We start from the raw sequence: 25494 nt of genomic DNA, 5'->3' as shown, positions 1-25494 counted from the left end.
AGTAAATTGATGGAGCTGCGGGCTGGCAAGTCTCCGGATCCCGATGGACTACATCCTAGGGTCTTAAAGGAGGTGGCTAATGAGGTAATTGATGCGCTGGTGTTAATTTTCCAAAATTCACTAGTTTCTGGAAAGGTTCCATCAAACTGGAAAGTAGTAAATATAACCCCTCTATTCAAGAAGGGTGGGAGGCAGAAAACAGGAAACTATAGGTCAGTTAGCTTGATGTCTGTCATGGGGAAGTTGTTAGAATCGATCATTAAGGAGGTTATAGCTGAGCACTTAGAAAAACTCAAGGCAATCGGGAAGAGTCAGCATGGTTTTGTGAAAGGGAAGTCATGTTTAACCAATTTATTGGAGTTTTTTTGAAGAAGTAACATGTGCTCTGGATAAAGGAGAGCCTGTAAATGTACTGAACTTGGATTTCCAGAAGGCATTTGATAAGGTGCCACATCAAAGGTTATTACGGAAAATAAAAGCACATGGTGTAGGGGGTAACATATTAGCATGGATAGGAGATTGGCTGGCTGGCAGAAAGCAGAGAGTAGGCATAAATAGGTCTTTTTCGGATTGTCAGGATGTGATGAGTGGAGTCCCACGGGGGTCTGTGCTGGGGCCTCAACTTGTTACAGTTTACATCAGTGACTTAGATAAGGGGAGCGAAGATATGGTAACTAAATTTGCAGATGACACAAAGATAGGTAAGAAAGTATGTTGGGAAGAGGACATGAGATTGCAGACAAATATAGATAGGTTGAGTTAGTGGGAAAGATCTGGCAAATGGAGATTAATGTGGGATAATGTGCAGTTGTTCAGTTTGGCAGGAAGAACAAAGTAGCAGAGTATTACTTAAATGGAGAAAGGCTGCATAATTCTGAGGTGCAGAGGGATCTTGATGTTCCCGTAATGAGTCACAAAAAGTTAGTACGCAGGTACAGCAAGTTATTAAGGCTAATGGATGCTATCCTTTATTACGAGAGGGATTGAACATAAAAGTAAGGATAAAAACAAAAAAACTGCGGATGCTGGAAATCCAAAACAAAAACAGAATTACCTGGAAAAACTCAGCAGGTCTGGCAGCATCGGCGGAGAAGAAAAGAGTTGACGTTTCGAGTCCTCATGACCCTTCGACAGAACTTGAGTTCGAGTCCAGGAAAGAGCTGAAATATAAGCTGGTTTAAGGTGTGTGTGTGGGGGGCGGAGAGATAGAGAGACAGAGAGGTGGAGGGGGTTGGTGTGGTTGTAGCGACAAACAAGCAGTGATAGAAGCAGATCATCAAAAGATGTCAACAACAATAGTACAATAGAACACATAGGTGTTAAAGTTAAAGTTGGTGATATTATCTAAACGAATGTGCTAATTAAGAATGGATGGTAGGGCACTCAAGGTATAGCTCTAGTGGGTTTTTTTTTTATATAATGGAAATAGGTGGGAAAAGGAAAATCTTTATAATTTATTGGGAAAAAAAAAGAAGGGGGAAACAGAAAGGGGGTGGGGATGGGGGAGGGGACTCACGACCTAAAGTTGTTGAATTCAATATTCAGTCCGGAAGGCTGTAAAGTCCCTAGTCGGAAGATGAGGTGTTGTTCCTCCAGTTTGCGTTGGGCTTCACTGGAACAATGCAGCAAGCCAAGGACAGACATGTGGGCAAGAGAGCAGGGTGGAGTGTTAAAATGGCAAGCGACAGGGAGGTTTGGGTCATTCTTGCGGACAGACCGCAGGTGTTCTGCAAAGCGGTCGCCCAGTTTACGTTTGGTCTCTCCAATGTAGAGGAGACCACATTGGGAGCAACGAATGCAGTAGACTAAGTTGGGGGAAATGCAAGTGAAATGCTGCTTCACTTGAAAGGAGTGTTTGGGTCCTTGGACGGTGAGGAGAGAGGAAGTGAAGGGGCAGGTGTTGCATCTTTTGCGTGGGCAAGGGGTTGTGCCATAGGAGGGGGTTGAGGAGTAGGGGGTGATGGAGGAGTGGACCAGGGTGTCCCGGAGGGAGCGATCCCTACGGAATGCCGATAAGGGGGGTGAAGGGAAGATGTGTTTGGTAGTGGCATCATGCTGGAGTTGGCGGAAATGGCGGAGGATGATCCTTTGAATGCGGAGGCTGGTGGGGTGATAAGTGAGGACAAGGGGGACCCTATCATGTTTCTGGGAGGGAGGAGAAGGAGTGAGGGCGGATGCGCGGGAGATGGGCCGGACACGGTTGAGGGCCCTGTCAACGACCGTGGGTGGAAAACCTCGGTTAAGGAAGAAGGAGGACATGTCAGAGGAACTGTTTTTGAATGTAGCATCATCGGAACAGATGCGACGGAGGCGAAGGAACTGAGAGAATGGGATGGAGTCCTTACAGGAAGTGGGGTGTGAGGAGCTGTAGTCGAGATAGCTGTGGGTGTCGGTGGGTTTGTAATGGATATTGGTGGACAGTCTATCACCAGAGATTGAGACAGAGAGGTCAAGGAAGGGAAGGGAAGTGTCAGAGATGGACCACGTGAAAATGATGGAGGGGTGGAGATTGGAAGCAAAATTAATAAATTTTTCCAAGTCCTGACGAGAGCATGAAGCAGCACCGAAATAATCATCGATGTACCGGAGAAAGAGTTGTGGAAGGGGGCCGGAGTAGGACTGCAACAAGGAATGTTCCACATACCCCATAAAGAGACAGGCATAGCTGGGGCCCATGCGGGTACCCATAGCCACACCTTTTATTTGGAGGAAGTGAGAGGAGTTGAAGGAGAAATTGTTCAGCGTGAGAACAAGTTCAGCCAGACGGAGGAGAGTAGTGGTGGATGGGGATTGTTCGGGCCTCTGTTCGAGGAAGAAGCTAAGGGCCCTCAGACCATCCTGGTGGGGGATGGAGGTGTAGAGGGATTGGACGTCCATGGTGAAGAGGAAGCGGTAGGGGCCAGGGAACTGGAAATTGTTGATGTGACGTAAGGTGTCAGAGGAATCACGGATGTAGGTGGGAAGGGACTGGACAAGGGGAGAGAGAAGGGAGTCAAGATAACGAGAAATGAGTTCTGTGGGGCAGGAGCAAGCTGAGACGATCGGTCTACCGGGGCAGTTCTGTTTGTGGATTTTGGGTAGGAGATAGAAGCGGGCCGTCCGAGGTTGGGCAACTATCAGGTTGGAAGCTGTGGGAGGGAGATCCCCAGAGGAGATGAGGTCAGTGACAGTCCTGGAAACAATGGCTTGATGTTCAGTGGTGGGGTCATGGTCCAGGGAGAGGTAGGAGGAAGTGTCTGCGAGTTGACGCTCAGCCTCCGCGTGGTAGAGGTCAGTGCGCCAGACAACAACAGCACCACCCTTGTCAGCGGGTTTGATGACAATGTCAGGGTTGGACCTGAGAGAATGGAGTGCAGTAAGTTCAGAGAGAGACAGGTTAGAATGGGTGAGAGGAGCAGAGAAATTGAGACGACTAATGTCGCGCCGACAGTTCTCAATGAAAAGATCGAGAGAAGGTAAGAATCCAGAGGGAGGGGTCCAGGTGGAGGGAGAATATTGAAGATGGGTAAAAGGATCCGTTGAACTTGGAGAGGACTCCTGCCCAAAGAAGTGAGCCCGGAGACGAAGACGGCGGAAGAAGAGTTCAGTATCATGCCGAGCCCGAAATTCATTGAGGTGAGGGCGTAAGGGTATGAAACTAAGTCCTTTGCTGAGCACTGAACGCTCAGCATCAGAGAGGGGAAGGTCAGGGGGTATAGTGAATACACGGCTGGGGCTGGGATTGGAAGATGGGGTGGGGACGGAGGGACGGGCAGGGGTAGAGGGTCCTAGATGGGTGTTGGTGTCGATGAGTTGTTGGAGCTTGCGTTCCTTAGCACTTGAAAGAAAGAGAAAAAGTTTCTTGTTGAGGCGTCGGATGAGCCGAAGGATAAAATAGCTTCTTCCTCGAACAGAGGCCCGAACAATCCCCATCCACCACTACTCTCCTCCGTCTGGCTGAACTTGTTCTCACGCTGAACAATTTCTCCTTCAACTCCTCTCACTTCCTCCAAATAAAAGGTGTGGCTATGGGTACCCGCATGGGCCCCAGCTATGCCTGTCTCTTTATGGGGTATGTGGAACATTCCTTGTTGCAGTCCTACTCCGGCCCCCTTCCACAACTCTTTCTCCGGTACATCGATGATTATTTCGGTGCTGCTTCATGCTCTCGTCAGGACTTGGAAAAATTTATTAATTTTGCTTCCAATCTCCACCCCTCCATCATTTTCACGTGGTCCATCTCTGACACTTCCCTTCCCTTCCTTGACCTCTCTGTCTCAATCTCTGGTGATAGACTGTCCACCAATATCCATTACAAACCCACCGACACCCACAGCTATCTCGACTACAGCTCCTCACACCCCACTTCCTGTAAGGACTCCATCCCATTCTCTCAGTTCCTTCGCCTCCGTCGCATCTGTTCCGATGATGCTACATTCAAAAACAGTTCCTCTGACATGTCCTCCTTCTTCCTTAACCGAGGTTTTCCACCCACGGTCGTTGACAGGGCCCTCAACCGTGTCCGGCCCATCTCCCGCGCATCCGCCCTCACTCCTTCTCCTCCCTCCCAGAAACATGATAGGGTCCCCCTTGTCCTCACTTATCACCCCACCAGCCTCCGCATTCAAAGGATCATCCTCCGCCATTTCCGCCAACTCCAGCATGATGCCACTACCAAACACATCTTCCCTTCACCCCCCTTATCGGCATTCCGTAGGGATCGCTCCCTCCGGGACACCCTGGTCCACTCCTCCATCACCCCCTACTCCTCAACCCCCTCCTATGGCACAACCCCTTGCCCACGCAAAAGATGCAACACCTGCCCCTTCACTTCCTCTCTCCTCACCGTCCAAGGACCCAAACACTCCTTTCAAGTGAAGCAGCATTTCACTTGCATTTCCCCCAACTTAGTCTACTGCATTCGTTGCTCCCAATGTGGTCTCCTCTACATTGGAGAGACCAAACGTAAACTGGGCGACCGCTTTGCAGAACACCTGCGGTCTGTCCGCAAGAATGACCCAAACCTCCCTGTCGCTTGCCATTTTAACACTCCACCCTGCTCTCTTGCCCACATGTCTGTCCTTGGCTTGCTGCATTGTTCCAGTGAAGCCCAACGCAAACTGGAGGAACAACACCTCATCTTCCGACTAGGGACTTTACAGCCTTCCGGACTGAATATTGAATTCAACAACTTTAGGTCGTGAGTCCCCTCCCCCATCCCCACCCCCTTTCTGTTTCCCCCTTCTTTTTTTTTCCCAATAAATTATAAAGATTTTCCTTTTCCCACCTATTTCCATTATATAAAAAAAAAACCCACTAGAGCTATACCTTGAGTGCCCTACCATCCATTCTTAATTAGCACATTCGTTTAGATAATATCACCAACTTTAACTTTAACACCTATGTGTTCTATTGTACTATTGTTGTTGACATCTTTTGATGATCTGCTTCTATCACTGCTTGTTTGTCGCTACAACCACACCAACCCCCTCCACCTCTCTGTCTCTCTATCTCTCCGCCCCCCACACACACACCTTAAACCAGCTTATATTTCAGCTCTTTCCTGGACTCGAACTCAAGTTCTGTCGAAGGGTCATGAGGACTCGAAACGTCAACTCTTTTCTTCTCCGCCGATGCTGCCAGACCTGCTGAGTTTTTCCAGGTAATTCTGTTTTTGTTATAAAAGTAAGGATGCTATGCTTCAGTTATACAGGGCATTGTTGAGACCACATCTCGAATACTGTGTGCAGTTTTGGTCTCCTTATTTAAGGAAGGATGTAAATGCATTGGAGGTGGTTCAGAGGTGGTTTACTAGATTGGAATGAGTGGATTGTCTTATGAGGAAAGGTTGGACAGACTGGGCTTGTTTCCACTGGAGTTTAGAAGGTTGAAGGGCAATTTGATTGAAGTTTACAAGATCCTGAGCGAGGTGGACGTGGAAAGGATGTTGCCTCTTGCGGGTGAGCCCAGAACTAGGGGGCACTGTTTTAAAATTAGGTGTCACCCTTTTAGAATAGAGATGAGGAGAATTTTTTTTAAAACAGCAAGGAGAGAGCCGGGAGTTCAGTTTAAAATAGCGAGGAGAGCCGGGAGTTCAGTTTAAAACAGCGAGGGGAGAGCCGGGAGTTCAATTTAAAACAGCGAGCAGTGAGCAGAAGTTCAGTTTAAAACAGTGTGGAGAGCTGGGGTAGCTCTTCCATGTCTCTGGTGCACGCTGGTGCGATCCATGGTGACCACACCTGCAGCAAGTGTTGGCTGCTCAAGGAACTTCAGCTCAGAGTTGATGAGCTGGAGTCTGATCTGCAGATACTGCGACACATCAGGGAGGGGGAGAGTTACTTGGACATTTTCCAATTTAGACCATGGTCAGGGACAAGAGGGTGTGACTGCGAGTAAGGCAGGTATGGGGAACCAGAATTTAGCTTTGAAGGAGCTTCAGCCACTGCCCTTGTCCAATAGGTACGAGATTCTTGCTCCCGGTGTGGATGAGGGTGCAACCTGCAGGGGGGAATGAGTGAACTAACCACAGCACCGTGGTACAGAGCAACATTCAAATAGGGGGAGTATGAGCAGCTCAGGACTAAAATTGAAAGCAGAACTACAAAGGCGATAATGTCCAGATCACTACCTGACCCACGTGCAAATTGGCGTGGGGTAAATAAGTTTAGAGAGGTAAATGCGTGGCTCAAAGATTGGTGTGAGAGAAATGGGTTCTGATTCATGGGGCTCTGGCACCAGTACTGGGGAAGGAGAGAGCTGGTCCACTGGGACGGGCTTCATTTGGACCATGCTGGGACCTGACAAATCGTATGACAAGTTGTAGATAGGACTTTAAACTAATTAGTTGTTGTGGGGGTGGGGGAGGGGGTGGGTGGGGGTCAATTGAAGGGAAGTTTAAAAAATCAAAAAAAATGAGAGAGCAGAGGTACAGGGTAGTGAAGAGGCAAACGATAATCAAAGTGTGACAAGAAGGGCCAGATAATATAAGCAGAAGAGTGCAGCAGAAGTCAGAAACAGAATGAGTAATAATGGTAAAAAATCAAAGCTTAAGGCTCTTTATCTGAAAACAGGAAGCATTTGTAATAAGATAGATGAGTTGATGGCACAAATAGAAATAAATGAATATGACTTGATAGCTATTACAGAGACGTGGTTGCAGGGTGACCAAGACTGGGAACTCGATTTTCAAGGGTATTCGACATTCCAGAAAAAATAGGCATAAATGAAATGGAGGTGGGGTAGCTTTGCTAATAAAAAGAAGGTATCAGTGTGGTGGTGAGCAGTGATATGGGTGCAATAGAACGTGATGTGGAATCAGTTTGGGTGGAAATAAGGAATAACAAGGGGACAAAGTCACGGGTGGGAGTCGTCCATAGGCCCCGAAGAGTTGCCTCCTTGCAGGACAAAGTATCAATTGATAAATAATGAAGGTGTGTAAGAAGGGTGCTACAATTGTCATGGTGATTTTAATCTGCATATTGACTGGACAAATCAGATTGGCAGGGGTAACATGGAAGACATATTTGTAGAGTGTATCTGGGATTGTTTCTTAGAGCAATACATTGCAGAATTTACCCGGGAACAGGCTATTTTAGATCGAGTAATGTGTAATGAGGTGGGATTAATAAGAGATCTCATAGTTAAGGATCCTCTAGGGGGTAGAGATCACAACATGGTAGAATTTCAAATTCAGTTTGAGGGTGAGCAACTTACGTCTCAAACCAGTGTCCTCAACTTAAATAAGGGCTAAGGGCAATTACAAAGGTATGAAGAAAGAGTCGTCAAGCGGGCTGGGAAAATAGACTAAGGGGAAGGTCAGTGGATGAACAGACATTTAAGCAGATATTTCATAATGCTCAGCAAAAATTTATCCCGGTCAAAAAGAAGGACTTGATGAGAAGGATGAAACACCCGTGGTTAACAAAGGTGGTCAAGGAGAGTATCCAGTCAAAAACTAAGGCATACAAAGTGATGAAAACTAGTGGTAGGCCAGAGGATTGGGAATATTTTTAGGAACCCGCAGCGAATGACTAAAAAGCTAATAAAGAGGGAGAAAATTGATTATGAAAGTAAATTGGCAAGAAATATAAAAACAAACAGCAAGACCATCTATGGGTTTATAAAAAGAGAGAGAGTAGCTAAAATGAGCGTGGGACCTTTGGAGGATTCAGCTGGAGAATTGATAACAGGGAACCGGGAAATGGCAGATAATTTAAATCAATATTTTACATCAGTCTTCACAGTGGAGGACACTATAAACATTCCAAAGATATCAGATAAGCAAGGAGCTAATGGGAGGAAACAGTCTCTATCACGAGGGACAAAGTATTTGACAAACTAATGGGCCTAAAGGCAGACAAGTCACCAGGACCTGATGGTCTGCACCCAAGGGTTTTAAAGGAAGTTGCTGCAGAGATAGTGGAGGCATTGGTCAAAATATTCCAGAACTCACTGGATCCCGGGAGGGTCCCAGTGGATTGGAAAACTGCTAATGTGACGCCCCTGTTCAAGAAGGGAGGGAGACAAAAAGCAGGAAACTATAGGCCAGTCAGCCTAACATCTGTTGTTGGGAAAATGCTGGAGTCCATTATCAAGGAAGAAATAGCAGGACATAGAGAAAAGCTTAACTCAATCAAACAGAATCAATATTTCCATTTGTGAAATGGAAATCATGTTTGACAAATTTGCTAGTGTTCTTTGAGGATATAACAAGCAGAACAAAAACAGAATTACCTGGAAAAACTCAGCAGGTCTGGCAGCATCGGCGGAGAAGAAAAGAGTTGACGTTTCGAGTCCTCATGCCCCCTCGACCAAACAAGCAGAGTTGATAAAAGGGAACCGATAGATGTAGTATATTTGGATTTCCAGAACGCATTCGACAAGGTGCCACATTATTGCTCAAGATAGGAGCTCATGGTATGGACTGAGGATTGGTTAACACACACGAGACAGAGAGTCAGGATTAATGGGTCTTTTTCAGGTTGGAAAGACGTAAATAGTGGAGTGCTGCAAGGATCAGTCCTAGGGTCTCAATTATTTGCTATCTATGTTAATGATTTGGAGGAGGGGGCAGAGTGTGATGTATCCAGATTTGCTGACAATACAAAAATGGTGGGAGGCCATGTAGTGCTGAGGGCATAAGAAATCTGCATGGGGTATAGATGGGTTGAGTGATTGGGCAAAAACTTGGTAGATGGAGTTTAATATAGGAAAGTGTGAGGTCATGCACTTTGGCAGGAAGTATCAAAAGGCAGACTATTATTTAATTGGAGAGAGACTCCAAAATAGTGCAGCACAGAGGGATCTGGCTGTTCTTGTGCATGAAACACAAAAGTTATCAAACAGGTGCAGCAAGTAATTAAGAAGGCAAATGGAATTTTGGCCTGTATTGCTGGGGGTTGGAGTTTAAAAATAGGGAAGACGTGTTACAACTGTACAGGGCGTTGGTGAGGCCACAGCTGGAATACTGTGTACAGTTTTGGTCCCTGTATTTAAGAAAGGATATACTGGCATTGAAAGCTATTCAAAGGAGATTTACTAGGCTGATTCCTGGGATGAAGGGGTTGACTTATCAAGAACGGGTAAACAGATTAGACCTTTATCCATTAGAGTTTAGAAGAATGAGGGGTGATCTTATTGAAACGTGCAATATTCTGAGTGGGCTTGACAGGGTGGATGCTGAGGTGATGTTTCCACTAGTGGGGGATTCTTGAACTAGGGGACATAGTGCTCCAGATTTGGTCTTACCGATGCCCTGTGCGACTGTGGTAAAACTTACTTATTTTTATATTCCATTCCTCTTGCAATAAACACCAACGTTCCATTTGCCTTCCTAATCACTTGCTGTACCTGCACACTAACCTTTTGTGATTCATGTACCAGGACACCCAGATCCCTCTGTACCACTGAATTCTGCAATCTCTCTACATTTAATTAGTATACTGCTTTTCTATTCTTCCTGCCAAGTCCACATTTTCCCACATTAAACTCGATCTGCCAAAAGTAAGGCACAGATTTAAGGTAACCGGCAAGAGAAGCAATGGCGACATGAGGAACAGTTTTTCACACAGCAAGTGGTTAGGACCTGATATGCACTGCCTAAGAGTGAGGTGGAGGCAGGTCAACAGAGGCTTTCAAAAGGGCAGAGATGAGAGAAACTTTTTCTCAGGTTTGTGAATCTTTGGAACTCTCTTCCTCAAAAGGCGGTGGAAGCAGAGCCTTTGAATATTTTTAAGGCAGAGCTGGATAGATTCTTGTTTAACCAGGGGGTGAAAGGTTGTCGGGGGTAGGCAGGAATGTGGGGTTGAGGTTACAATTAGATCAGCCATGATCTTATTGGATGGTGGAGCAGGCTTGAGGGGCCGAATGGCCTACTCCTGCTCCTAGTTCGCATGTTCATACATACAAGGGAGTCGAGGATTATGTGGGAACAGACAGGAAAGTGGAGTTGAGACCACAGTCGGATCAGCCATAACACAAACATAGGAGCAAGGAGCAGGAGTGGGCCATTTGACCCCTTGAGCCTGCTCCATCATTCAATAAGATCATTGCTGATCTGATAATAACCTCAAATCTGCATCCCACCTACCCCTAATAACTTATCATACCTCCCCCTGCCCCCACCCCTTGCTTACCTAGAACCTACCCATCTCTGCCTTAAAGATTTTCAAAGACCCTGCTTCCACCGCTTTTTCAGGAACAGTTCCAAAGACTCACGACCCTCTAGGTTAAAAGTTTCTCCTCACCTCTGTCTTAAATGGGTAACCCCCTATTTTTAAATAATGACCCCCTAGTTCTAGATTCTCTCTCAAGAGGAAACATCCTCTCCACATCCACCCTGTCAAGACCCCTCAGGATCATAAAGGTTTCAATTAAGTCTCCTCTTTTCTAAATGCCAGTAGATACAGCCTAATCTGCCCAGCCTTTCCTCACAAGCCAACCCACCCATTCCAGGTATGGTCCGGTAAGCCTTCTCTGAACTACTCCCAATGCATTTACATCCTTAAATAAGATGACCAATACTGTACACAGTACTTCAGATGTGATCTCACTAGTGCTCTGTATAACTGAAGTATAACCTCCCTACTTTTGTATTCAATTCCCCTCACAAGAAATTATAACATTCTATTAGCTTTCTTCATTACTTACTGTACCTGCATACTAACCTTTTGCGATTCATGCACTAAGACACCCAGATCTCTCTGCATCTCAGAGCTCTGCAATCTCTCACCATTTAAATAATTTGCTTCTCTTTTATTCTTCCTGCCAAAATGGTCATTTTCACATTTTCCCACATTATACTCCATTTGCCAGATCTTTGCCCACTCACTTAACTTATCTATATCTTTTTGTAGCCTCCTTATGTCCTCTTCACAACTTACTTTCCTACCTATCTGTGTCATCAGCAAATTTGGCGACCGTCCCATCCATCCCTTCATCCAAGTCATTTATATAAATTGTAAACAGTTGACGTCCCTGCACTGATCCCTGTGGCACAGCACTTGTCACATCCTGTCAACCAGAAAAAGACCCATTTATGCCTACTCTCCATAGCCAGCCAATCTTCTATCCATGACAGTGTTACCCCCTAAACCATAAGCTTTTTATTTTACGCAATAATGTCTGACGTGGCACTTTATCAAATGCCTTCTGGGAATCCAAGTACAGCACATCCACCGGTTCCCCTTTATCCACAGCTCATGTTACTTCCTCAAAGAACTCCAATAAATTGGTTAAACATAATTTCCCTTTTACAAAACCATGTTACTCTGCCTGTTTACCTTGAACTTATCCAACTGCCCTGCTATAACTTCTTTAAAATAGCGTCGAATATTTTCCCTACGACATATGCTAAGCTAACTGGCCTGTAGTTTACTGCTTTCTATCTCCCTTTTTGAATAGTGGAGTTGCAATTGCTATTTTCCAGTCTAATGGGACCTTCCCCAAATCTGGGGAGTTTTGGAAGATTAAACCAATGCATCAACTATCTCACTAGCCCTTTCTTTTAAGGCCCTAGGATGAAGTCCATCAGGACCTGGGCATTTGTCAGCCCACAGCTCCGACAATTTGCACAGTACCACTTTTCTGATGATTAATTTTCCCAAGTTCTTCCCTCCCTGATTTGTAGCTACTTATCAAATAGGAGAGCAGGCTAGAAGGGGCAGGTGGCCTACTAAGTCCTACGTTCCTACGTTCCTTCGTGCCCTCTGGTCCTTGATCCTTCCACCAATGAGAACACTGCGTCCCCATGTACCCTCTCCAGGCCCCTCATGATTTTGAATACCTTTATCAAGTCTCCTCTCAACCTTCTCTTCTCCAAGGAAAATAGTCCTAATTTCTCCAGTATATCTGCATAACAAAGTTCCTCATCCTGGAACTATTCTTATGAATCTTTTCTGCATGCTCTCTAATGCCTTCGCATCCTTCCTAAAGTGTGGTGCCCAGAACTGAACGCAGTACTCCAGCTGAGGCTGAACCAGCGTTTTATATAGATTTAACATAACTTCCTTGCTTTTGTACTCTATTCTCCCACTGATGAAGCCAAGATGCCGTATGATTTATTAACAGTGCTCTCAACCTGTCCTGCCACTTTCAATGATTTATGCACATATACATCCAGGCCCTTCTGTTCCTGCAACCACTTCAGGATTATACCCTCAATTTTATATTGTGCCTCCATATTCTTCCTAACAAAATGAATCATTTCACACTTCTCTGCATTGAATTTCATCTACCACTTGCATATTCCACCATCTATGTCCTTTTGAAGTTCTACACTATCCTCACAGTTCACAATACATCCAAGTTTCGTATCATCTGCATATTTTGAAATTGTGCCCTGTACTCCCAAATCTAGGTCATTAACATATATCAGGAAGAGCAGGGATCCTAACACCAATCCCTGGGATCCACCGATCTACCATAAACCTCCTTCTAGTCCAGAAAGTAACCATTTGCTTTCTGTCACTCAGCCAATTTTCTATTCATGTTGCTGCTGTTCCTTTTATTCCATGAGCTCTAACTTTCCTCACAAGTCTGTTTTATGGCACTTTATCACGTGCTTTTTGGAAGTCCATGTACACCACATCAACTGCTCTGTTACCTCATCAAAAAGCTCCAGCAAATTAGTTAAGCACAATTTGCCCTTGACGAATCCATGCTGGCTGACCTTAAATAAACCACATTTGCCCAAGTGACTATTAATTTTGTCCCGAATTATTATTTCTAGAAGCTTCCCTACCACTGAACTCACTGGCTGTAATTGCTGGGCTTATCTTTGTACCCTTTTTTGAACAGGGGTATAACGTTTACATTTCTGAGGTCCTCTGACACTACTGAAATGCTGATATATTTCCATGTCAGGATTATGTGTGGCTTGGAGGGGAACTTGAAGGTGGTGTATTCCTATGCCTCTGGTGCCCTTGTCCTTGTAGGTGATAGAGGTCACGGGTTTGGAAGGTGCTGACAAAGGAAGCTTGCCAAATTGCTGCAGTGCATTTTGTATATAACACACACTGCTGCTACTGTGCATAAGTGGTGTAGGGAGTGAATGTTTTATCATAGAGTCATACAGAGTTTAAAGGACAAAAAGAGGCCACTCGGCCCATCGTGTTTGTGCCAGCCACGCATCCTAACCCCACTTTGCAGCATCTGGTCCGTAGCCCTGCAGGTTCCGGCACTTCAGGTGCAAATCCTGACACCTTTTAAATGAGTTGAGGGTTTTTGCCTCTACTACCCTTTCAGGCAGAATTCCAGACACCCACAACCTTCTGGGTGAAAAGGTTTTCCTCATCTCTCCTCTCATCCTTCTATAAATAACTATAAACCTATGCCCCTAGTCACTGATCTTTCTGCTAAAGTAAATAGACCCTTCCCATCCACTCTACCCAGGCCCCACACAATTTTGTACATCTCAATCAAACCTACCCTCATCTTCCTTTGTTCCAAAGAGAACAACCCCAGCCCATCCAATTCCCCCTCATAGCTACAATTTTCCAATCCTGGTAACATCCTCGTAAATCTCCTCTGTACCCTCTCTAATGTAGTTACATTCTTCCTGTAATGAGGTGACCAAAACTGCACACGGTACTCAAGTTTTTGCCTAACAAATATTTTATACAGTTCCAGTATAACTTCCCTGCTCTTATATTCTGTACCTCAGCTAATAAATGGAAGGATTCCATATGCTGCCTTAACCACCTTATCGATCAGTCCTGCTACCTTCAGGGGGTCTGTGGACATTCGCTCCAAGGCCCTCACTTCCTCTGCATATCTCAGTATCCTTCCATTTATTGTGTAATCCTTTGCCTTGCTGGTCCTCTCCAAATGCATCACCTCTCACTTCTCTAAGTTGAATTCCATTCACCACTTTCTGCCCACCTGACCAGTCTATTGGTACCTTCCTGCAGTCGACAGTTATTGTCCTCACTATCAACCGTGCAGCCAATTTTTGTGTTGCCTGTAGACTTCTTGATCATTCCCCCCTACATTCATGTCCAAACCATTAATATATACCACAAAAAGCAGGGAACCTAGTACTGAGCCCTGTGGAACCCCACTGGAAACAGCCTTCCAGTCACAAAAACACAGAGCTACACGCATGTTAAAGCAGCATGGTATACACAGCTAAGCAATCCCATAACCAACTGATCAGATCAAAGCTCTGCAGCCTTGCTAGATCCAGTCATGAGTGGTGGTGGGCAGTTGAATAACTAACAGGACAGGGAGCTCAGTGACTAGCCCCATCTCAACGATGGATGAGCCCAGCACATGTGCGCAAGAGACATGGTCGAGGTATTTGCAAGCTTCAGCCAGAAGTGCCCAGTGGGTGATCCATTTTAGCCTCTTTCAGAGATCCCCACAATCTCAAGTGCCGGTCTTCAGCTAATTTGATTCATTCCACATGACATCAAAGAATGGCAGAGCACACTTGACATGCCAAAGACTATGGGCCCCTACAGTATCCAAGCTTTTATGCTGAAGACTTGTGTTCTAGAACTAGCTGCACCCTTAACCAAGATGTTCGATTACACCCAACACTGGCATCTATCCAACAATGTGGAAAATTGCCCAAAAATGTCCTGTCCACAAGAAGCCGGACAAATCTAATCCGGTCAATTATCTTCCCATCAGTATACTCTCAATTATCAGCAAAGTGATGGAATATGTCGTTGACAGTGCTGTCAAGCGGCACTTACTCAGCAGTAACCTGCTGACTGAGGCTCAGTTTGGGTTCAGCCAGGCCACTAGGCTCCAGACCACATTACAGTCTTGGTCCAAACATGGACAAAGGAGCTGAATTTCTAAGGTCAGATGAGAGTCATTGCCTTTGGCATAAAGAAAGAACACGGAAAACAGGAAAAGGGGTGGATGATATGGGCCCTCGAGCCTGCTTTGCCATTCAGTACAATCGTGACTGATTTTACTGCTTCAAGATAACTTTCCTGCCTGTTCCCCATTATTCCTTGATTCCCTGACCACCAAAAGTCTATCTCAGACTTAAATACACCCCTCTTAAATACACCCCTCTTAAATACACCCCTCTTAAATATACCCCTCTTAAATATACCCCTCTTAAATATACCCCTCTTAAATACACCCCTCTTAAATATACCCCTCTTAAATATACCCCTCTTAAATATACCCCTCATAAATACACCCCTCTTAAATACACCCCTCTTAAATACACCCCTCTTAAATATACCCCTCTTAAATATACCCCTCTTAAATACACCCCTCTTAAATACACCCCTCTTAAATATACCCCTCTTAAATATACCCCTCTTAAATATACCCCTCTTAAATATACCCCTCTTAAATACACCCCTCTTAAATATACCCCTCTTAAATATACCCCTCTTAAATATGCCCCTCTTAAATATACCCCTCTTAAATACACCCCTCTTAAATACACCCCTCTTAAATACACCCCTCTTAAATACACCCCTCTTAAATATACCCCTCTTAAATATACCCCTCTTAAATATACCCCTCTTAAATATACCCCTCTTAAATATACCCCTCTTAAATACACCCCTCTTAAATACACCCCTCTTAAATATACCCCTCTTAAATATACCCCTCTTGGGTAGAGAATTCCAAAGATTCGCAACCCTCTGAGTGAAGAAATTTCCTTTCATCTTAGTCCTAAATGATCTGACACTGCCTCCAGATTCCCCAGCCAGTAGAAGCAATCTCTGTGTCTACCCTGTCAGTTCCTTTAGAATCCCAGAGACAAAAACAAAAACAAAAAAACTGCGGATGCTGGAAATCCAAAACAAAAACAGAATTACCTGGAAAAACTCAGCAGGTCTGGCAGCATCGGCGGAGAAGAAAAGAGTTGACGTTTCGAGTCTTCATGACCCTTCGACAGAACTTGAGTTCGAGTCCAAGAAAGAGTTGAAATATAAGCTGGTTTAAGGTGTGTGGGGTGGGCGGAGAGAGAGAGAGAAGTGGGGGGGGGGTGGTGTGGTTGTAGGGACAAACAAGCAGTGATAGAAGCAGATCATCAAAAGATGTCAACAACAATAGAACAAAAGAACACATAGGTGTTAAAGTTGGTGATATTATCTAAACGAATGTGCTAATTAAGAATGGATGGTAGGGCACTCAAGGTATAGCTCTAGTGGGGGTGGGGAGAGCATAAAAGATTTTAAAATATTTAAAAATAATGGAAATAGGTGGGAAAAGAAAAATCTATATAATTTATTGGAAAAAAAAGAAGGGGGAAACAGAAAGAGGGTGGGGATGGGGGAGGGAGCTCAAGACCTAAAGTTGTTGAATTCAATATTCAGTCCGGAAGGCTGTAAAGTGCCTAGTCGGAAGACGAGGTGTTGTTCCTCCAGTTTGCGTTGGGCTTCACTGGAACAATGCAGCAAGCCAAGGACAGACATGTGGGCAAGAGAGCAGGGAGGAGTGTTAAAATGGCAAGCGACAGGGAGGTTTGGGTCATTCTTGCGGACAGACCGCAGGTGTTCTGCAAAGCGGTCGCCCAGTTTACGTTTGGTCTCTCCAATGTAGAGGAGACCACATTGGGAGCAACGAATGCAGTAGGCTAAGTTGGGGGAAATGCAAGTGAAATGCTGCTTCACTTGAAAAGAGTGTTTGGGCCCTTGGACAGTGAGGAGAGAGGAAGTGAAGGGGCAGGTGTTGCATCTTTTGCGTGGGCATGGGGTGGTGCCATAGGAGGGGGTTGAGGAGTAGGGGGTGATGGAGGAGTGGACCAGGGTGTCCCGGAGGGAGCGATCCCTACGGAATGCCGATGGGGGGGGTGAAGGGAAGATGTGTTTGGTGGGGGCATCATGCTGGAGTTGGCGGAAATGGCAGAGGATGATCCTTTGAATGCGGAGGCTGGTGGGGTGATAAGTGAGGACAAGGGGGACCCTATCATGTTTCTGGGAGGGAGGAGAAGGCATGAGGGCGGATGCGCGGGAGATGGGCCGGACACGGTTGAGGGCCCTGTCAACCACCGTGGGTGGAAAACCTCGGTTAAGGAAGAAGGAGGACATGTCAGAGGTACTATTTTTGAAGGTAGCATCATCGGAACAGATGCGACAGAGGCGAAGGAACTGAGAGAATGGGATGGAGTCCTTACAGGAAGCGGGGTGTGAGGAGCTGTAGTCGAGGTAGCTGTGGGAGTCGGTGGGTTTGTAATGGATATTGATGGACAGTCTATCACCAGAGATTGAGACAGAGAGGTCAAGGAAGGGAAGGGAAGTGTCAGAGATGGACCACGTGAAAATGATGGAGGGGTGGAGATTGGAAGCAAAATTAATAAATTTTTCTAAGTCCCGACGAGAGCATGAAGCAGCACCGAAGTAATCATCGATGTACCGGAGAAAGAGTTGTGGAAGGGGGCCGGAGTAGGACTGGAACAAGGAATGTTCCACATACCCCATTAAGAGACAGGCATAGCTGGGGCCCATGCGCGTACCCATAGCCACACCTTTTATTTGGAGGAAGTGAGAGGAGTTGAAGGAGAAATTGTTCAGCGTGAGAACAAGTTCAGCCAGACGGAGGAGAGTAGTGGTGGATGGGGATTGTACGGGCCTCTGTTCGAGGAAGAAGCTAAGGGCCCTCAGACCATCCTGGTGGGGGATGGAGGTGTAGAGGGATTGGACGTCCATGGTGAAGAGAAGCGGTTGGGGCCAGGGAACTGGAAATTGTTGATGTGACGTAAGGTGTCAGAGGAATTACGGATGTAGGTGGGAAGGGACTGGACAAGGGGAGAGAGAAGGGAGTCAAGATAACGAGAAATGAGTTCTGTGGGGCAGGAGCAAGCTGAGACGATTGGTCTACCGGGGCAGTTCTGTTTGTGGATTTTGGGTAGGAGATAGAAGCGGGCCGTCCGAGGTTGGGTGACTATCAGGTTGGAAGCTGTGGGAGGAAGATCCCCAGAGGAGATGAGGTCAGTGATAGTCCTGGAAACAACGGCTTGATGTTCAGTGGTGGGGTCATGGTCCAGGGAGAGGTAGGAGGAAGTGTCTGTGAGTTGACGCTCAGCCTCCGCGAGGTAGAGGTCAGTGCGCCAGACAACAACAGCACCACCCTTGTCAGCGGGTTTGATGACAATGTCAGGATTGGACCTGAGAGAATGTAGTGCAGTAAGTTCAGAGAGAGACAGGTTAGAATGGGTGAGAGGAGCAGAGAAATTCAGACGACTAATGTCGCGCCGACAGTTCTCAATGAAAAGATCAAGAGAAGGTAAGAATCCAGAGGGAGGGGTCCAGGTGGAGGGAGAATATTGGAGATGGGTAAAAGGATCCGTTGAACTGAGAGAGGGCTCCTGCCCAAAGAAGTGAGCCCAGAGACGAAGACGGCGGAAGAAGAGTTCAACATCATGCCGAGCCCAAAATTCATTGAGGTGAGGGCGTAAGGGTATGAAACTAAGTCCTTTGCTGAGCACTGAACGCTCAGCATCAGAGAGGGGAAGGTCAGGGGGTATAGTGAATACACGGCTGGGGTTGGGATTGGAAGATGGGGTGGGGGCGGAGGGACGGGCAGGGGTAGAGGGTCCTAGATGGGTGTTGGTGTCGATGAGTTGTTGGAGCTTGCGTTCCTTAGCACTTGAGAGAAAGAGAAAAAGTTTCTTGTTGAGGCGTCGGATGAGCCGAAGAATAAAATGAAACTGGGGGCACGCACAGCTTTGAAAAAGCAGCATTTCACTTGCATTTCCCCCAACTTAGCCTACTGCATTCGTTGCTCCCAATGTGGTCTCCTCTACATTGGAGAGACCAAACGTAAACTGGGCGACCGCTTTGCAGAACACCTGCGGTCTGTCCGCAAGAATGACCCAAACCTCCCTGTCGCTTGCCATTTTAACACTCCTCCCTGCTCTCTTGCCCACATGTCTGTCCTTGGCTTGCTGCATTGTTCCAGTGAAGCCCAGCGCAAACTGGAGGAACAACACCTCGTCTTCCGACTAGGCACTTTACAGCCTTCCGGACTGAATATTGAATTTAACAACTTTAGGTCTTGAGCTCCCTCCCCCATCCCCACCCCCTTTCTGTTTCCCCCTTTTTTTTCCAATAAATTATATAGATTTTTTCTTTTCCCACCTATTTCCATTATTTTTAAATATTTTAAAATCTTTTATGCTCTCCCCACCCCCACTAGAGCTATACCTTGAGTGCCCTACCATCCATTCTTAATTAGCACATTCGTTTAGATAATATCACCAACTTTAACACCTATGTGTTCTTTTGTTCTATTGTTGTTGACATCTTTTGATGATCTGCTTCTATCACTGCTTGTTTGTCCCTACAACCACACCACCCCCCTCCCCCCTCCACTTCTCTCTCTCCCCCCCCCCCCCACACACCTTAAACCAGCTTATATTTCAACTCTTTCTTGGACTCGAACTCAAGTTCTGTCGAAGGGTCATGAAGACTCGAAACGTCAACTCTTTTCTTCTCCGCCGATGCTGCCAGACCTGCTGAGTTTTTCCAGGTAATTCTGCCTTTAGAATCCCATCTGTTTCAATAAGATCAGCTCTCATTCTTCTAAATTCCATAGAATATAGGCCTGATTTACTCAGCTTCTCATCATAGACGTATGCTAATATATTACCCCCAATTGCATGAACGTTTATCTTGTTTATTGGCTTTTTGTGTGGCTCCTTTTCGAAGATCTTTGGGAATCCAAGTTCACTACATTTACTGGCTCTCCTTTACCTGCCCTATTATTTAGACCTCAAAAAAGCAAATAGATGTCAAATATGAGTTCCCTTTCATAAAATCGTGATTGTCCTGTGATTTTCTAAAGTACAGTAAAGTCCTGCCATTTGCAACTTCCTTGTTTGCAAATTCACTTATCCACACTTTTTACTTTGTAGACAGCATCACCCATCGCATGAGCAATGCTCATTTATCCACTGTTTCTTCTCTCTCTCTTTTCCTGGGGAGGTGGCAGCCATGACAGAGCTACAATAATGGCTCTATTCAATTTTAAATCTTCACTAGCATCTAACCTAACTTTGTCTATGTGTTTTATAAACCTGTCCCCTAGTTTTCCCATCCCTATAATTCTTAACTAGCCCTTTGTTGCATGCTTTGGTAATCTCTTGCCAAGGGCAATGACACGAGGCACCCCCGTCTGTCCTATACAGGTACTGCACCACATTTTTTGCTGGAGAGTCCAGTACTGTCCTCGCATGGCTAGAACAGATATAATTGAATCCCATTCTAAAGCATGTTCCTCCTTTGTGATTTTGCTGTTTACGTGATATCCTGGGAATGTAACCCCCGCGAATGGCGGGACTTTACTGTACATTGTTAAGATTTCCCTAATAGATTCCAGCATTTACCTGATGACTGATGCCAGGATAACTGGCCTCTAGTTCTCTGTTTTATCTGTCCCTCCTTTCTTAAATAATGATGTTACATTTACAACTTCCAATTCACTGGGACTATTCTAGAATCTGGGGTATTTTGGAAAATCATAACCAATGCATCCACTTACTTTGCAGCTACCTCCTCTAGAACCCTAGGATTTAGCTTTTGACCAGGTGTGATATCAAGAAGCCTTAGCAAACTTCAAGTCAATAGGAATCAGGGGTAACATTTTTACTGGTGGGAGTCATATCTAGCACAAAGAATGATGGTTGTGGTTGTTGGAAGCCAATCACCTGAGCCCCAGGACGTTGCTGTGGAAGTTCCTCAGAGTAATCTCCTAGGCTGAACCATGTTCAGCTGCTTCATCAACGACTTTCCTTCTATTATAAGCTCAGAAATGGGGATGTTCATTGCACAGTGTTCAGTTCCATTCACAAACCTTCAGACACTAAAGCCGTCCGTGCCTGCATGCTGCAAGATCTGGGCTGATAAGTGTCAAGTGACATTCACACCAAACAAGTTTCAAGCAATGATCATCTCCAAGGAAAACCACCACTGCTTGACCTTCTTTGTACTTCTAGATTTCTTCATTCCAACATACTCCTTGCTGGCCTCCCACATTCTGCCCTCAGTAACTTGGGGCATTGAAAGCACTGCTGCTGTGTCCTTGCTTGTACCAAGTCCCATTCACCCATCACCCCTGCGTCCATTGTTCTGCACTGACTCCTGGATAAGCACTGTCCCAATTTTAACATTCTCATCCATGTTTGCAAATTCCTCCATGGCCTGATCCTTCTCAATCTGATATCCTCCAGCCCTATCACCCTCTGATATATCTGCACTCTCCTATTTATGGCCTCTTGAGCATCCCCAAGTTAATTGCTCCATCATTGATGCCCATACTTTCAGCCGCATAGACCCTAAGCCCTAAAATTCTCTCCCTAAACCTCTCTGCCTCCATACCTCTTTCTTCCTTTAAGAGGTTCCTTTGAAAAAAACTTCTGGCCATCTACCTCGATATCACCTAATGTGACTTGGTGCAAAATTCTGCTTTATAAATTCCTGTGAAGTACCTTGGGGCGTTTTATTCTGTTAAAGACACTATGTGTTATTATTGGCATTCAGTGGAATCACCATTGCTGACCCTACCGTCAACATCCTGGGGTTTACAATTGACCAGAAACTTAAATGGAACAACCAGGCCAGAGGCTGGGAATTCTGTGGAAGACTGTGACGAGTGACCCCTCCTGATTTCCCAAAACCTGCCCACCACCTGCAAGGCACAAGTCAGGATTGTGATGGAATATTCTCCATTTGCTGAATGAGTTCAGCTCCAACAACACTCAAGAAAGTAGCCAAATTTAGGACAAAGCAGCCCGCTTGATCAACACACCATGCAACACCTTAAACATTCACTCTTTCCACCACCGGCGCACCACGGTTGCAGTGTGTACCACCTAAAAGATGCACTCTGGCAACTTGCCAAGGCTTCTTCCAAACCCCTAACCTCTACACCTAGAAAAAACAAAGGCAGCAGACACATGGGAACGCCACCACCTGGAAGTGCCCCTCCAAGCGACTCACCATCGTGACTTGGAAATATACCATCAATCTTTCATCATTGTTGGATCCAAATCCTGGAACTCCCCTAAAAGCACTGCTTCAAGAAAATGGCTCATCACCTTATCAAAGGCAGCTACATAGTCCTTATGGCACAAAAACAGTCCATTCCACCCAACTAGTCCATGCCAGTGTTCATGTTCCACTAGAACCTCCACTTCCCACCTCTGCCACTCTGAATAACTACCTTCACTCCCGCTCTCTGCTTTCTGTCTTGAAGCCATCCATTCTGCCACTCATCCCCGACTTCACATTCGCTGACCTTATCGTTAGTCTATTATGAGGCACCTTATTGAAGGCCTTTTGAAAATCCAGATAAATTACATCTACAATTAAGGATGAGCAGTAACGTTGGCTTTTCAAGTTATGCGCACATCCCATGACTAAATCAGGAAAAAAGGTTAAGTCAAACACTTGTAAAATACTGTTTAGGCCTCAGCTGGAGTATTGTGTTCAATTCTGAGCACTGTCTTTAAAAAGGATATGAAAACCTTGGAGAGGCTACAGAAGAGATTTACTACAACACTATAATACTGCCACCAGTTGGAAAGGCATCAGAAATGGTTGTGCATGCACACTGAGCTAGTGCTAAAATAGTGCCAGGCATGAGGTACTTCAATGTTTGGAGAAACCGGGATTGTTCTCCTTAGAGGAGATTCTATAGAGGTTATGATCGAGTAAATAAGGAGAAACTGTTACTGACAGAAAGATTTGTAACCAGAGGACACAGATTTGAGCTGATTGGCAAAAAAAACAGGAGGGAAGTAAGCCAGTAAAGAAAATCAGAATTACGGTGTTCCCTTTTGTCTTCGACAGCAAGTTTACTACGTGAAGGAGACTCATGGGATTGTGGTGACGGACTTGGCCTTTCTGCCTGATGTGGGTCCAACGAGGGAGGTGTTGGGAGAAAATGAGGCAGCACTGTTGAGTGTGGCTGTAGATAGTCGGTGCAAACTACATCTGGTGCCAAGCAGGAGTAAGTCAAAGATTTATTCTCTATCCAGTTCTCTCCCCTCCTCCCCTGAGTGCTGACTGGTGCTGGCTGCTGCCCCTCAGCTCAATGGCCTTTGCTTTCTTTCTCATAAGGGAGACAGTGGCTTGGTGATAACGTCACTGCACTAGTAATCCAGAGGCCCAGGCTAATGCTGTGGGGCTAGGGCAGCTGGTGGAATTTAAAAATGCAATTAATAATTCTGGAGTATAAATCTAGTCGCAGTAATGGTGACCATAACAATTATCATTAACTGTTGTAAAACCCCATCTGGGTCACTAATGCCCTTTAGGGAAGGAAATCTGCCATCCTTACCTGGTCTGGCCTACATGTGACTCCAGACCCACAGCAATGTGGTTGACTTTTAACTGCCCTCTGAAATGGCCTAACAAGCCACTCAGTTCATGGGCAATTAGGGATGGGTAACAAATGCTGGCCTTACCAGTGATGCCCACATCCCATAAAAGAATAATAACAAAAAACTCTAGTTGGTGCTTTACATCTGTGTTTAAAAAGTTTGTATTGACAGGATATTGAACCATTGGGGAAGATCAGGCTTTCCTATCTGCTGTTCATAGTTTCCACTGGATGGTGACAGAAATGGAACCTCTTCCTGAGTGCTCTCATTGGCAACATAAGAAATGGGAGCAGGAGTAGACCATTTGGCCCATTGAACCTCCTCCACCATTCAGTACAAACATGGCTGATCTTGGTCATCACCTCCACTTTCCCTCCCACTCCCCATATCCCTTTATTCCCTGAGAGAAACCTGTCTATCCCAGCCTTAAATGTATCAACAATGGAGCATCCACAACGCCCTGGGGTAGAGAATTCCAAAGATTCACAGCCCTCTTAGTGAAATAGCTTCTCCTCATCTCAGTACTAAGTGATTGGGCCCTTATTGGCTGTCCCCAATACCCAGTCTTACTGTGGTCAGGTCAGTTAAAGCACCATGGCTGAGGTTTACTGGCTGCTGCACATTTCATCGATCTAAGCTGGGATTCTTCTTCCGCCCCAAGGCTCACTCCCAAACTGGCTGGTGTGCTCCAGATCCCTGGTGCTTCGTCCCGCACTGGGCAGGGCATGGTCCCAGAGTGGACTGTACTCGCTCACCCGGGGCTCAGTCCCATCAAGCGGGGTTCTCCTGACCCCACCAAGGCTCTCACAGTCTCACTGACTGGGACCCTCCCTCACCCTGGGGCTCAGCTGTACATTGGGTGGGGCATTTCTCCAATGGAGAGAACAGAGGTCATGGTGTATTTTGTTTGACTATGTTTCAGTTTTGTTCCAAGTTGTTCTGGGATGGGTAAATAACCACATTGGTTTGATTTTCAGAAATGTTCCCGATCTGGGTGGTCTTGCTGCTGTGTGGACTGATCATCGTACTCACAATCGTCCTTTTGCAGCATCTGTTTCCAGGGCTGCTGTAAGGTCCTTTCTCAGGATGATGCTGCTACAGTTTACATCGGGTCTGAGCAACACTGGGCTGAAGGCCATCCACCAATATCCAGCCTCTAGAGTGAGCTTCACTATGAAGTGCCCATGAAATTGTCTAATCTAGTGCCCAGGGCCACACTTCATAACTTGGCACAACAAAGAGTTAAGAAATGCTCAAACGACTTGGTCACACTGACTGACTGAATTGCATCTGATTTCATTCAGCCCAACAACACACTGTCCCAGCCTCTCCCTCACTCACACTGTCCCAGCCTCTCCCTCACTCACACTGTCCCAGCCTCTCCCTCACTCACACTGTCCCAGCCTCTCCCTCACTCACACTGTCCCAGCCTCTCCCTCACTCACACTGTCCCAGCCTCTCCCTCACTCACACTGTCCCAGCCTCTCCCTCACTCACACTGTCCCAGCCTCTCCCTCACTCACACTGTCCCAGCCTCTCCCTCACTCACACTGTCCCAGCCTCTCCCTCACTCACACTGTCCCAGCCTCTCCCTCACTCACACTGTCCCAGCCTCTCCCTCACTCACACTGTCCCAGCCTCTCCCTCACTCACACTGTCCCAGCCTCTCCCTCACTCACACTGTCCCAGCCTCTCCCTCACTCACACTGTCCCAG

At 46.0% G+C, this 25494-nt stretch overlaps 1 protein-coding gene across 1 annotated transcript in view; it reads left to right on the top strand.

The window, feature by feature from the left end:
• The window catches only part of preb (prolactin regulatory element binding), a 145311-nt gene extending 120081 nt beyond the window's left edge, over nucleotides 1–25230 (top strand). Inside the window, exons 8-9 of the mRNA XM_041208720.1 lie at nucleotides 23247–23406; nucleotides 24757–25230. Coding sequence (XP_041064654.1) covers nucleotides 23247–23406; nucleotides 24757–24851 — 255 coding nt within the window. The 3' untranslated portion in view covers nucleotides 24852–25230. The remainder of the gene's footprint in view (nucleotides 1–23246; nucleotides 23407–24756) is intronic.
• Nucleotides 25231–25494: the final 264 nt, after the last annotated feature.

This window comes from Carcharodon carcharias, chromosome 2, assembly GCF_017639515.1.
Source record: "Carcharodon carcharias isolate sCarCar2 chromosome 2, sCarCar2.pri, whole genome shotgun sequence".
Taxonomy (NCBI): Eukaryota; Metazoa; Chordata; class Chondrichthyes; order Lamniformes; family Lamnidae; genus Carcharodon; species Carcharodon carcharias.
This window is presented reverse-complemented; position numbering and strand designations above follow the sequence as displayed.